Here is a 15617-nt window from a genome sequence, read left to right on the forward strand (position 1 = left end):
AATTGTTTAAGGGGTGGAATGCAACTGGCTAGTTCAACAGAACATTGTTTGTAAAAATATCGATAAAACAACGAAAGGCATGAAACATTGCGGCGGTGTTCTAGCGATGTAAATGTTTCAATTATAGTTCTATCGCCTATCATTTTTAAAGCCCTTTTTTTGTATTCTATCCAAGAGATTTAAACTTGTTTTGGGGGCACCTGCCCAGATATGCGAATTATATTCAAGCTTTGGACGGATGAAGGCTTTGTAAATTACAGCCAGATCAGAAGGGGTGAAAAATTTCTTGCACCGTCGGAGAAATCCTAAGCACCTGGCAGCATTTTTGGCAATATCAAATATATGATCGTTCCATAAAAGGTGCTCTGTGATACACATACCAAGTACTGACAGTTGATTAGTTTCTTGGATGCAAGTGCCACTCATAGATAGTGGCATCGGGGGTATGTCACGCTTTAACGACAGGAGACAGCATTGAGTTTTCGAAGCATTAAATTCTACACGATTTTTGATTCCCCATTGTACAATGCTGTCAAGATCAGAATTTAATGAGCTTATCATACGCTGCCGTTGAAGTTCCACATCCGAAGGACAAGGATGTGAATCTATAAACGAGTATGAAAAGCTGAGGGTACTGTCGTCGGCGAAACAGGTTAATGGATTAGAAGTGGCAGACATAAGATCATTTATGAATATAAGAAAGAGTGTCGGAGACAAAACGGAGCCCTGAGGAACACCAGCATTTATTTTAAGAATTTCAGACTTGTAACCATCCAATACAACTTGTATTGAACGGTTAGAAAGGTAATTTCTAATCCAACGAAGAAGAGATTCATCAATACCAAAAGTACGCATTTTCGATAAGAGAGCTTGGTGCCAAACTCTATCAAATGCTTTTGAAATATCAAGTGCAATAATCTTACTTTCTCCAAAACGATGTAAAGATTTGTTCCACTGTTCGGTGAGATGGACCATGAGATCACCAGTGGACCTATTGCTACGAAAACCATACTGTCGGTCATTAAGAAGCTTCCGTTCTTCGAGATATTTCTTGAGCTGATAATTAATCAGCGTTTCCATGACCTTGGAAAGAAGGGACGTGAGTGCTATTGGACGATAGTTAGAGGGAGAGGAGGATTCGCCTTTTTTAGGGACAGGCTGGACAAATGCTATTTTCCATCCGCTCGGAAAAAGACCTGTAGAGTAGGAAAGATGGAAAAGTTTACGCAGTGGTTTTGCCAGCGATGAAGAACACCTCTTCAGAACAATTGGGGAGATACTATCCGGGCCAGCGGATTTGTGTATGTCAAGGTCTTTCAGTACTCTTGCAACTGCACGAGTGCGAAAGAAGATTCGTCCCATTGAATCATTTACGCTCTCAAGAACAGGAGGACTCATGACACTTTCCGGTAGCGTCGAATTAACAGCAAACTGTGCTGCAAGCAAATTGGCTTTATCAATCGAGCTTACATAGGGAGTGTCATTGTGGACGAGCGTTGGAACCGAGGATGACGTGGTGTTTCGTACGTTTTTTACAAATGACCAGAAATTTTTACTACCTTTGGGACATTGTATCTCGAAGTCGATGAACAGCAGGTGTAGTGGTGATCGATATTCAACGCACTATTTAATAATGATTCGCAGGGTGTTAATATAATCAATACAGGAGGATCAAGCGCGGAATCCTGCTTATTCGGCGTCGAGTGTGGCCTCAAGGTGTTCTCTGATGCGTTCTAGTATAACTTTGGCTATTATTTTGGCAAAGGCAGGTAGAACGCAAATTCCTCTCCAATTTTCGCACTTTGTAAGATCTTCTTTTTTTGGAGCTTGACGATAATTCCCTTCTTCCACTCATAGGGGAAGCTTTCGGTAGTCCAGGCTTCTTTTATGAGCGGATGAAGCAGTTCACTTGATGATGTTGGCGCTGCTGTAAAAGCTCTGCGGGAATTCCATCAAGTTCTAATTCTAATTAATTCATTGTTATAAATCTTACTGTAAAAAATCGCATATTGAGGCTTAACAAAGGTTGGCGATTAATTTTTTTGTCGAAGGCCTCGTCGAAAGAAATTCTTACTAAGCACTACGACAAAAAAATGTCATTGCGTTTACAAAAACAAAATTATTCCTCCCAAAATTATTAGTTCATCTAAAGTTGCATATCTGGCTATGATAGTTCTTTTTTGCACCGTTCGTAAAACGTATCTTTTAAGAAGGGGCCTGTAAGCAGTTGTATATTCATCAACTGCTATGGATTTCACTCTTGACAAAGCCATTGCAATTTTTCTCTTCACTGATTTCGCAGCCTTGCTTTTAATGCTGTAGATTGTCTTCACCGCATCACCTATAATTTGCTTGCTGGAATTGAGCGATAAACTACGTAATTCAATTTTTGAAGTTGATGTTACTAGAAACCTATAGCTTGATGCCGAAATAAAGCATATAAAATCCGAACAATCTTTTCAAAATGCTTGGCGTAGTAGTTCACCGCTTCGAGCCATGTCCCCCATCGCGTTGTGATTGGTTGTGGAGGCAGTTCTAGGCCAGGTTCTATGTTTTTAAGAGTTTTGACTCTTGATAGAGCTTTTAAAAACACTTTTTTCATTGGCTATAAAGCGGTCAAAGTTATTCACTTCTCGGTGTGCGAGGCATGTAACATGCATTATCTTTGGGTAGAAAACCTGAATAGCTTGTGCCACTTTTACCATATACGGAGCAGCATCTTATAAAAAAGTAAGATCGAGTCTTTGTTAAAACCTTCACCCAGAATTCTAACCGAATCATTGAAAACCACAAAAATCGATTTATTTTGTTTTTGATTGCATCGATCGTTTTTTTGTAGTAATTTTGTACATATTTTTAGCGAAGGGTTGTTTCTGAAGGAGGTTTGTGCTCGGTATATTTTTCCAAAAAAGAATGAATACTTTCGTTGCGAATTTTGAACAAGGGTATATCTGCCCCCACAAAAGCACCACACATATCTCTTTCAAACTCTGTATGTTTTGAATCACTCGAAGATTGTCCGAATAACTGTTTCGCTTCATTCTTCATTTCCGTTAATGCTTTGTTTTTATTGCTTGCCTTTCCAAAAAAATGTGCAATAATATGCAATAGACAATAACAACCTATTTGTATAGTTTTCACAAATCCATTTTACCGAGAGCCGTCAACTATGGAGAATTATTAGAAATAAATTATCTGAACATTTGCTTTGTCTGACAGCTCAAGAAGTGTAAAAAAATGTCAACAAACAAAATATTTGCTCTTTGGAGGGATGAAATAATAGAAATGCCATTCAAAGCAACCTCAAAGCAGGCCCACCGTAATGCAGACGAAGCTGAAGCGTGTTTGTCATTCAGCCAAACTCATTTCAATTAGCTTTATTTCACGCACAATCGTATTTGGCTTTGATAAAGTATTCATTTCTATTAACGAAAACCACAAAATTACTGTGATTTTTCATGAAGGTTCGATAGCGTCAAATTAGCCGACAGTTGAATCATAATTTTTTTCTTACCAATTACGCACCGCTGCAGCTGCATCTACTCGAAATTGTGATATTGAATCTTCATTGTAAACATTCCGCATTCCTAAACTTTATCTTATGTATTTTGTGGCCACATCAAAGGACAAAACTTTGGTAAAGGACTTGCTGCTCTATTTAAGCGTGGGAGCCCAACTTCTAAATAATATGATGCTATCTTGAATTTCTCAAAAATTTGCTGTAAGCCGGATGTTCAATTCGCTGTTAAAAATGAGTGCCAAAACTTTGTACGAATCAATGGTACAAATTAATTTGTGTATTTCATTGTGTTAAGTAGGTTTCTGCAAAGTGAACAATCAAATATTGCTGAGTAAACTTTTTTAGTAGGTACCTACAAAAGTTATGAATGCTTAATTTCCTGTTTATTATCTAGTCCTGGAAGCAATGTGTTTCCTACACTCACATATGTCCTAAAATAAAATTCTTGCTCCATGAATTTAATTTCTCGAGCGTGCCATGTTAAAACAACGCAATAATGACCAAACATACACATGTCTACATACAGTTTTACGTACTATATATAGACGTTATTTCCGCCTTCCTTGTAGCTCAGAAAAATAATGTTAATGTTATACCACAATTACATTCATTAATGGATGCAATCAATGAAGGAACATGTGGATAAATGAATTTTTATATAGGTTCGTTTTTACTTTTAAATGAATCTCTGGCATTTTGTTCAACATTCGTTAACATGCTTTGTTATTTGTAGGTGTGGGTAAGACACATCCTCAAGGGGGCTTCCTTTTTGTTAAAATCTAGGTCGTGAGATTTTTTTCTATGTCCTTTGCGTCTCGTTATCACGAACAAGAATGAAAGGTGTAATCCCATAATCAGCTTACGTTTTTGCTCAGTCTGACTTTTTGACCACTAAAGTTTTATATTTGTTTCAAAAGAATAAGGATGAGGTTTAAATGCAAGTAAAATAGCATTATTTTGATAGGAGATTAGAAAGAATTAGTTTTTTTTATCAATTTTGCTTCGAGCTCAAGATTTCTATTCAAAAAAAATGTAACAAGTACTTTGTGGTGAAAGTAAAATCTGTTATCTAGACGGTCATCGTCGTGAGTAAAATTTATAATTAAAAGGATTACACTTCAAACGAATTTCATTGTCATACATTAATTGGAAAGGCGGCAATTCGGCGGCAGAAATTAAACACCAATGTGGCAATATCCAAACTAAATAAGATTTTATCTTTTCAGTTGATGCTTTTTAATGTTAATTTGCATTGCATATTTTAATTCTGAAAAAAACTGATACTATCTACATTCCTAGACAAAAAAACTCTGCGGTGTAAATATTTTTTTATTTTAAATCTTCTGTCATCTCCTAATCAAGAAGACTGACTGGCTTATATATATCGGTTTTAATGGAAAATGAAATATTTATTTAAGTAAATGGATATCAATGAAAGGTAAGTTTCTGTTTGATTCCAATTCAAATCAAATCAAATGGGGTGGCGCAACAGTCCGTAGTAAACCAGGGCCTAGTGACTTACAACTCTCAACCATTCCTGTGTGCGAGTACTGTTGTCAGGAATGGAAGGGACCTACAATTTAAGGCCGAATCCGAACGGCTAGTTTTGAGAAAGCACTTTTTCATGACAAGAATTACTCTTGAAGGATTTGTCAATTCCTCGCAAGAGGCAGTACCCGCGAAAATTATTTTTTTTAAAATTAAGGTGGCACAGGCAGGGATTGAACCCAAGACCTCTTGCATGACAGTCCAACGCACTAACCATCATGCTACGGGTACTACAATTGATTCCAATTAAAGCAACTTTATTGGAAAATTGAGATGAAAGTTAGTGCTGCCACTCAATGTTGACCTCTTGCAGCACTGTTTTGTCTTTCTATTTCTCAAGCCATCTCTCAAAGGCTTTGGAAAGATTTCTGAATTTTGCTATTCATACAAAAAAGAAAAAAGGTGTTTAGAACCACAGATTCATAGCCAAACTTTCTTCAAATTTCAACCTTTTTGAAAGCATTGTCAACTCTAGCCATTATTCACAACAACATGGCTTCTTAAAAATCACTCACAAAATGTTTGATCTTAAGCTTAAAGCCTTTGATTTTCCTACCTTTCTTATTTTATGGCTCAAATCACACTCAGAGAATGTATCCGATCTCATTAATGCAAATTTAGAACTTCCTCAAGGGAGTCACATTGGTCCTTTTATATTTGTCTTAACTAAAAAAATCCATTTACCAAGATGGGAATCGTTCGTACGTTTCACTTTCCAAAACACGTTTGCTTACATTGTGTATTTGCAATTTTGACAATTAGTCCATGAATTGATGTGATTTTTCTTTTTACTTTTTCGATGAAGAAGCCAGTTTTAAGCTTTAATTTGCAGTCATTTTGTTGATAGCGAACCAATGTTCATTTTTGTCTTAAAAAGAGTATGTTCAACATCAGTTTATTATAATTAATTCAATAATTTACAGTAATAACTACAAAATACTTTAATTTTCATAATTAACCTCGAATTATTGTATCAAAGATGCGTTCGAAGAACCATCAAGTTAAGGGTGCGAATTTTTCATTAATGAACGGCTCAAATATTTTATTTTGCAAGTAGGTAATTAAAATCTGTATCAATTTAATTAATCCAAGCATATTTATAGTTTGTTTTTAATGATTTAAGCCTGTAACTCTTTTTCAATTCCATTTTGATTAATAAATATTAAATTAAAAAAAAAAGAGTTATAGACAAAAAATACCTTATCCATAACATTCTTGATGGCTGATGGCACAAACACGCTTCAGCTTCGGCTTTAGCTAACGTTTACGAGTTCAGCCATAGGAATTGAATGCATGCTATTACAATGGAGCTTCGACTTCACGTTTAGTTTGACAATTGTAAGGAAAGAACGTAATGTGACTCCAAACAGAAGCTTTAGTTCGATTATCTAAACTTTTGCTTTGTCTGGCAGCTCAACAGCTGTTAAAAATGTCAACACACAAAATATTTGCTGTTTGGATTGATGAAATAATAGAAATATCATTCAAAGTAACCTCGAAGCAGGCCCACCGTAACGCAGACGATATGTATGTAAATGTTTAGTTACCAAAGTTCAAGTTAACTTATTATTGTGAGAAGGCTATTTTTAGTAAGTGCTACTAATGGTGAACAAAATTAATGAGTTTTACGTACTTGTTTTTGTTTTTCTTAATATAATAAGAACTTCCATAGATTAGATTTTATAAATGCAGAACATAAACAAAAGTTTTCAGATATAAAGCAGAGGTTATTGTACAAAAATATTTTTGAGAAAGCCAATAATATTTTAGGTATGTTCATTAACGAAATTTCCGCTTCAGCTAACCTTAATCAACTTTTAGAAAAAAAAAATTAGCAATAATAGCAGCCAATTATTTTATAGCTTTACACAAAGCATCTTATTTTTAAAACATGGTTCCCTCAAATTTTTATTCCGAAATCTAAATACAAACAAATCTGAAAAATCTGAATAAACCAGAACTTTCTGATCCGCCCTTGTGCGCTCTTGAACTCGATCAAAAAGTCTATGAGCTTACAGCAGCCCTCAATAGAGCCATGGAAACTGCCTGAAACCATATTGGTGGGCTGCGGAACTAGATATACTCAGGAAAGGTTGTAGAAGGTTTTTAATAGTGCAAAAAAGACTAGACATCCCCAAATAAAAGCGTCCTATAAGGAATCCCTCAAAAAGTATAAACACGAATTGAGAATAGCCAAAAATCCTCATGGAGATCCTTCTGTAGCTCAATAGAAGAATCCTCAGAGGCGTCAGGGATAAGGAAGATTCGACAAATCCAACCAAGCCTAGTTGTTTTAAAATCTGAGATGGTACATGCGAAGAAACGCTAAACCTGCTACTAGACACCCACTTCCCAGATAGCTCCAAATCCGTTAATACAACAAACCGTCCTGAGTCGGGTATTAACTTAACTTTTCCTCAAGGTCTTGTTACAAAAGAAAAATTAACATGGGCTCTGATTAGTTTCGAACCTTATAAATCTCCAGGTCCAGATCAAATGGTAGTAGCTGAGCTACAACTTACCATTGACATATTCAAAAATTGTCTAAATCTGGTCTATATACCTCAGCGATGGAGAGAAGTAAAGGTAGTTTTCATTCCTAAGGCGGGCAAAATGCTCGCATGTCAAGCCTAAAGATCTAAGACCTTAGCCTATCATCATTAATTCTCAAAACTCTGGAACGATTGATTGATATCCATGTACGTAATACCATTGATAAGAGACTATCGATGTCTCAGCATGCTTACTGCAAAGGGAAATCAGTAGAAACAGCCTTGCACACTCTGGTAAGAACTATCGAATACTCCCTAGGAATATACTATGGTGGCCTTCAAGGATATTGAGGACGCTTTCAACAACGTGGACACATCCGATATCATTTGTGTTATGACGACCTTAAACGTTGAATACAAACTCTGTGAGTTGATTAATCTAATGCTAAAAAGTAGGATCATCAACTCTAAGATGGGGGATTTTCGTACGAAACGGTCTGTCGGTAGAGGCACTCCACAAGGAGGTGTTCTGCCCCCTCTCCTGTGGAACATAGTGGTCAACGAACTACTAATATCCCTTGATAGGGAAGGCTACAGAGTGGTTGTGTATGCCGATAATCTTGCTATCGCCGTCACAGGAGAACACCCTAATACACTGAGAGACCTCCTCCAAAACGCACTCAATATGCTCACTAGATGGGCTGATCACTGCGGACTTAGTATTAATCCTCAAAAAACAGACCTTTTTACACGGAAATACAAGATCCCAGTAATTGTACCTCCTGCAATAAAAGGTGAACCACTAATTTTTACCAATGAAGCCAAATATCATGGACTGATATTGGACAAAATTAAGTTGGAAACCTAACATAAAGGAAAGAGTTAAAAAAGATACAGTAGCTCTTTTCCTTTGCAAGAAAGCCATAGGAAGCAAATGAGGTTTTCAACCCCGCATAACTGCACTGGAGAAAGTCACAAACAAACTCAATAGAGTCCAACGCACTGCATGTCTCTGCATAAGCGGGGCATTGAGAACCACACCCTCAGCAGCGTTAGACATTCTCCTCCATCTGACACCCCTTGACATCTTCAGTAAAAAAGTGGCAGCGAGTACAGCTATAAAACTCAACGCCTCATCTCAATGGACCAACAACAATGTGGGGCACTCCATCATTTTGAACCTCTTTGGTTCTATACCAAAGTACATAGACTACACTATTCCTAAACCCCTATTTGGAAAAAACTTCCAGGTATTCATTCCATCCAGAGATGAATGGGAAGACAAAAAACTCCTGGATAACAAAAGTATTCATTTTTATACAGATGGATCCAAGAAAAATGAGGGAGTTGGTAATGGTATGTACTCAGAAAAGCTTAATCTAAGCTTCTCATTCCGCCTCCCTAATCATTGTAGCGTCTTCCAAGTGGAAATTTTAGCGATCAATGAGGTCCTCTCCTGGCTAAGAGAAAACGTGATATCAACTTCTGATATCCGCATCTTCTCTGACAGTCAGGCTGCTATTAAATCTCTTGACGGTGTCTCAACCAAATCTCAAACGGCCCTTGATTGTCTCTTATGGAGATGGCGCAGCAATTTAACATTTACCTCTGTTGGTTGCATGTCGAGCCACAGAGACATCACAGGAAATTGTAGAGCCGATGAACCCGCCGAAAATAGAATCGTCATACCTATTTCACCTGAATGGGAGAAAATAGGTATACCGACTTTTGCTAAAAGAAACAGCTTTTCCGATAGCTAACTTTAGGTGGCACAGTTTATTTTACCAACATGCCCAGCCACAAAACTCATATGGCCTTTACTGGACTTGGTATCTCAAAGCTGCCTTCATATTAGCTCCCTAATAGATGTCCTTACGGGACACTGCCTTATAGGCAGACACGCAATACGACTTGGTATAGCCTCAAATGACTTCTGCAGGAGCTGTATGGACGAGGAAGAAGAGGTGACTTCTCTGCACTTGTCCTGCTCTTTCACAAAGACGCAAACTTCATCTGGGAGACTACTCTTTTGATAATCCCATTGAACTAGCTAAAAAAGATATCAAATATCTTCTTCGCTTTATAAAAAGCTCAAAATGGTTCGTAATTCTCTAGATTCATGTGGTATCACAATGGGACTTTTCTTTTGGCCTAAGTGTGTGGATTCTGAATCTGCAGCCACTTTAACTTAACCTAACCTAACTACAAACAAAATTGTAACTCTAACATATTCCCTCAAAAAGAATCTTTAAGCAATATTTCTGCAGCAAACAAAACTAAAATTTGGTTATCAACTGCTTAAATGATGAAAATACTAATCTAGTTGAGGAATCTGAATTAGCTAAAGTTGGCAATGGAACTTCACAAGTATGCTTCGAATGCTACGGAGACACCAGCCTATTGTTTCCACTGGAACTTCTAACGTCACCAATACAATGCTCTAAGCAAACTACAGCAGAAAAAATTGTCTGTTTTGGTGTTTTACAAAGTATTGAGTTACACTTTTGTCCATTTCCAACTTGTAGGAAAAACGAAATGTCAGTCTGAGATTCCCATCTTGTTAAATGGATTATTCTTGGTCCTAACTATCATCTAATTTATTTATGTCATTGATGATTAAATTGTCTCTATTTACACCGATGTCATAAAAATCTATATGATTCTATCTTACTCCAAAATTATCTATCACTCATTTCAGACTTGGTGCAACAAAACTTTTTTAGAACTCAATGTTGCTAAATGCCAATTCATAACATTCACCCGTAAGCGATCCCTCTCGAACTTACAGTCTTTACGGTTACCATTAGTTTTGTCATATTCGTAACAGAGCCAGCTTATCCCTTGATTCCCTTAAACGTTTTTGGTCCAAAGAACTCTGGAGCCCCTATGTCACTAAATGCTTATATACCACCTATGTTAGATCTATCCTTGAATACTCTAGTCACATCTGGTATCCCCTTTTTCGATTTGCACTACCTTAGGGTGATAATCCATTCTACCCAAAATATGAAGATCGTTAAAGACATTATTAAGCTGCAAACCCTTCAAAAACGCTGTAAAGTTGCTGATATTCTCTTTCTACACGAGCTTTTAGCAGGGAACATGGCCTCATCATATTTTCTAGAATAGTTTTCCACACATACTTATCCACGGAACATCAGACCTGCCATTCTCTTTAATATAATAAATAGCTTCATACGTGAAAGCCAAACACATGCATAGGTTCTTGAAATTATCCTGGTTTACCTGCGTGTAAAGTCTGTCCGTTGAATTTTAAGCATGACTTTTTTTAAAAATCTAATATTATAACTACTGTTTGAGAGTGTTTTTTTAACTAATAATATAAAACCGGTAAATCCAACCTGCAGGCATTGTACACCGCTTTGCATCGACTCAAGGAAGTTCTGATAATCACAGATGATGTCCTTAGAATACAATATGCTAACAAGTCAGCTGAACGACTGCTCAACATGCGTTTGGTAAGCATCTAATGAATAATCGACTGGAGTTTTATTGCTTCCTATTTGTGTTTCTACGTTTACTAACTTAAAAAGGATGTGTTTTGCAAACTTTGTTATAACCGAAGGACGAAATCATAAGTAAACCGCTGGCGGATATTTTCGTTTCGGATGTTTCATCAATAAGCACACAAGGCAAGAACATCAAGGAGTTTGACGGGATCCTGACAGTTAAGAGAAAAGGACACGACGGCATACCCATGCACGTGCGTGTAGTGCCAGTGGCTTGCATAGGCAGGTGAGTACGAATATGACATGAGCAGAATTTGCTTTGCAATAGCAAAGTAGATCGTTTTGAATTTTTTGTTTTTTTTTTTGTTTTTTAATTAATCAATATGAGCCTTGCTTTACTGATAGTAGCTGTTGTTGTGTTGAATATTTAGGCAACCAACACATTATGTTTTTAATTTTGATGTTCCTGGAGGACAGACAGATTTTATTGCTTCATTGCCACAGCCTAAGGAGGCACCAAGGGGATCGCTTCATTCGATTCGAAGGGGAAGTTTCGATGTGCGTTCGGTAGCCTCAGATGGCTTACGCCGGACCAGTTTGGCCAAGCTCACTTCTCTGCCGTTAGAGGCACCAATAACAAAAGTAGGGTTATTTTGAGTTCGCCCACTACCCGCTAGGGTTACTATTCTAATCGTACACTTTTTATTCCCACTGATAACTTTAGATTATTAATCTACTCTCACAAGTACAGGAGAATTGCTCATCGGATGAAGCAAAGCTCATCGATAAGGTGATGGAGTTCCTTAAACGCGAAGGCTTATACAGCCCTCAAATGAAAGAAATAAGGACTGAGGATCCAATAGCAACTGATTTGATTGGTGCTTTGTTAACGGTAAGCAATAAAGTGTAGGTTCATCACTGTGTATAATTTTTTTATAAAAAAGTTGTCTCTTAGGGTCCTAACATATACTCGTCAAGAAGAAGCTCAAATGACTCTATAATTAGGACATCAAGCAGTCGGCCATCAGGAATCTTACCAGCCAAGATGAAGGTTTGTATATAATAATCGATTATGAAAATCAATAACAATACCGTGTTATAAAGGCTACACCCCTCATCATGGAACTTCTCGAAGAATCTCTTTCGTGGGAATTTGATATTTTCAAATTGGAGGAAATCACCGAACACCGGCCTCTATTGTATTTGGGCATGGAAATGTTCCGGCGGTTTGATGTGTTTGCCACATTTAATGTTGAGGAGAATGTGTTCAAGACTTGGCTAGCGGTTATAGAGGCTCATTATCATTCACAAAATACATATCACAACAGTACACATGCAGCTGATGTAATGCAAGTAAGTTAAAATTGAAATCTGTTTCAAAATCTTGTCGTATAGCCCGTCTTAGGAAAGGTATAGAATTTGTTTATAAATAACATTGATAATTGTTTTAAGGCGACTGGAGCATTTATGACCCAATTAGCAGCTAAAGAAATGGTGATGGATCGAATGGATGAAGCTACAGCATTAATTGCATCCGCAGCCCATGACATTGATCATCCAGGAAGATCCTCAGCTTTCCTATGTAACTCAAATAGTCCACTGGCCATAATGTATAATGATTTAACAGTACTGGAATCGCATCATGCGGCAACTACTTTTAAATTAACTTTAGGTAATTTTCCTTTTTAAAATATAATAAATAAATACAGTACTCATAAAAAATCATACAAAAATTTGTTTTCCATTTTTAGGTGATGATAAAATAAATATTTTTAAGAACTTAGACAAGGATACTTATAAATCTGTGAGAAGTGTTATCATCGATATGATTCTAGCAACTGAAATGACACGGCACTTTGAAAATTTAGCAAAATTTGTGAGTGTTTTTGGAGCAGATGTGGAACCAAAAGATGTAAGCTTATACAATCATTTTTTCAACGTTTCTAATTTATTGTATAAATAATCTTTACAAATTCTCAAATTTTAGATAGTACAATCGGAAGATGATAGTCAGCTTCTTATAAGACGGATGCTTATCAAAGTAGCCGATGTAAGTAATCCTGCGAGACCGCTCAGCTATTGTGTGGAATGGGCACGCCGAATAGCCGAAGAGTATTTTATGCAAACCGATGAGGAAAAAGCTAATTCACTGCCAATCGTTATGCCCATGTTTGATCGTGCGACATGCAGTATACCTAAAAGTCAAATAGGATTCATAGAATTTATAATTCAGGATATGATACACGCTTGGGATAGTAAGTTAACTCGATAAAGAGAAAAACTAGTATTCAATTATTTTATTTTTTTAAATTAAAAGGTTTCATTGACATGCCACATCTCATCACTCATATGCAACAGAACTATACCCAATGGAAAAAGTTCGAAGAACAGGGTGTCCACACATTGGCTGACATAAAGACTAAACAAGTGACGTTGAACTCAAAAACGGGAGTTCCAGTTTGTAAATAACATAAGGCAATTCGAAGGCTCTTTGCAGGCTTTCTTTCGCCCCAACAAGTGCAACCTCATTGTCCATTATCATATGGGGGCAAGAATTAGAATAAATTTTGATATTTGTAAACGAAATCTGAATGATTAGGATTTTGAAATGCTTGATGCACTTTCCGAAGTAAAATATGAACGAGATTTTGAAATAAAGGTATGTACTTTGTACATAAACTCTGGTACGTCAAATTTTATGTTTTGACACGAGAAGATTGTCATACAATAACACAGAAATTCCAAGAATTCTGTAAATCAGTTAAAAAATGTTAAACCTTAAAACTTAAAACAACAATCTAAATAAAACTCATCTGTACTTATTTGGTGCATTATCTTGAGGTTTCAAACATTCACTACATTTTTCATGTTATGTTAAATTAAATTCAAAAACTTCCAGGAGTTGAGTGACTATACAAAATACAATTTTCTTTTTCTACTTATAAGCAAAATATGATGATCACTATCTTATGTCTAATCTTAGTTAAATTTCTACAAAAACAAAAAAGAAAAAAACAATCAATTGTATATTTTTTACTTTATAAATATTTAATACCTTACTATAGACTTCTACGTATTCTAAGTGTAGCTATGCTGGTCATAGCGTCTTTTTATTCTATTTAAATAAAAATAGAACATATTATAATAATGAATAATTGTATATCAAATGGAAAACAGTAATAAATTACAACAAATGTACCTATTTAGAAAAATTTAACTTTAAAAATACAAAATATATACTTATATATATTTCAATAAAAAGAAAAACATATTATTATATAAATGTATACTTCTGTAATAATTTATAACATATCATCATTATATAGAAATACATATTTGTGAGGAAAAACCAATTCTTTGGATGACGATATAACGATATATAACACTCAAAACTTATGAAGCTCAGAAGATTTTGAGGGTTTTACATCGTTTATTGTGATTTTATTAGTTGTTTTACTTTAGCAATTGTTTCAATTGGAATAAATTAAATCACTTTTTGGTAGTTTTTTGGATATTTAAGGAACCATGGGGTTCTAGAACATGTAAGACATCACGTTTCCGGGACACAAAATAGAATCAGTGAGCTCTTAAAATAAGTATTAGTTTTAGACTAATTTTTGATCATTTTAATTCGAGATAGATAAATTGATCCAATACTTATAGCTAAAGATGATGCAGGTAAATTGGTAAGTTATGGAGACGAGGTTTTAAATTCGAAGTACTTATATTAAGGGTGCGTTTATAAACGAAGAAAATCTGCTCTAGTACAATCGCATTTCTTTTCTGATGCAATTCTGAACGCACTCCCAAAGCAGAATGTCTGCCATAGAGGAAATATATTATAATATATTTTCTCTATGATGTCTGCAGTCAAAAAAAAGGTCTGACTTTGGAATTGGAAGTTTATTTCCCAACAGTTTCTTTCCAAAACAACTGACCTGAAGGATTCCTAGTCAGAAAAAAAAATGTTATTCATAGGTAAGAACATTAACAAACAGAGTTTTGGTTTTTTAACACCGCCGCTTTGGTTTCCATAAGCTCCAATGTCAATGTGGGTGAAGCAATATTTCGCATCGTAGAAGGCCATAAGAACAATGCTGTAGAACTTCTTATAATTGAAGTACTGACTTCCACTATTGGGTGGACATCTTAGGGCAAAATGTTTGCCATCGATTGACCCAAGACAATTGGGCATGTTCCACAAAGTCCAGAAGTCGTCAGTAATCATTTCAAAATCTTGGGTACTGGGTTCAGACACAACGATTGGGTACAAAGCTTTCCACAATAGCTCTGCCGTTTCCAGTACTATTTGCCGAACAGTTTCTTTCCCTAACTTGAACGACCAGGCCAGAGACTGAAAAGAGGTGACAAGTAATTAAAGTGAAACTGGTTCTCTTATAGACGTTTTTAACATGAGTGGTGACAACAAATTAAGCAGCAAATTGAATAGTACAGGACGCATTCTTGTGTAAATAAAAATTGGACACTATCAAGCTCTTTGATTTTTAAAAAGGTAACATGAAAAAACCATTCCTTTTAATGTCCCTGTTTATTTCTCGAACAGCACAAGAACGTTTCCTTCTTTTT

At 36.0% G+C, this 15617-nt stretch overlaps 1 protein-coding gene across 5 annotated transcripts in view; it reads left to right on the forward strand.

The window, feature by feature from the left end:
* Positions 1-14383, forward strand: part of LOC129952887 (high affinity cAMP-specific and IBMX-insensitive 3',5'-cyclic phosphodiesterase 8) — a 169790-nt gene extending 155407 nt beyond the window's left edge. For 4 of the 5 annotated variants that reach the window (XM_056065818.1, XM_056065820.1, XM_056065819.1 and 1 more), the window contains 10 exons: positions 10929-11039; positions 11147-11316; positions 11462-11672; positions 11755-11922; positions 11986-12081; positions 12135-12383; positions 12483-12702; positions 12782-12942; positions 13018-13285; positions 13348-14383. In XM_056065818.1, the coding sequence (XP_055921793.1) occupies positions 10929-11039; positions 11147-11316; positions 11462-11672; positions 11755-11922; positions 11986-12081; positions 12135-12383; positions 12483-12702; positions 12782-12942; positions 13018-13285; positions 13348-13499 (1806 nt within the window). In that variant the 3' untranslated portion in view covers positions 13500-14383. The remainder of the gene's footprint in view (positions 1-10928; positions 11040-11146; positions 11317-11461; positions 11673-11754; positions 11923-11985; positions 12082-12134; positions 12384-12482; positions 12703-12781; positions 12943-13017; positions 13286-13347) is intronic. The other variant, XM_056065822.1, reaches the window with a different exon arrangement.
* Positions 14384-15617: the final 1234 nt, after the last annotated feature.

The sequence above is a fragment of the Eupeodes corollae genome, chromosome 3 (genome assembly GCF_945859685.1).
Source record: "Eupeodes corollae chromosome 3, idEupCoro1.1, whole genome shotgun sequence".
NCBI classification, from domain to species: domain Eukaryota; kingdom Metazoa; phylum Arthropoda; class Insecta; order Diptera; family Syrphidae; genus Eupeodes; species Eupeodes corollae.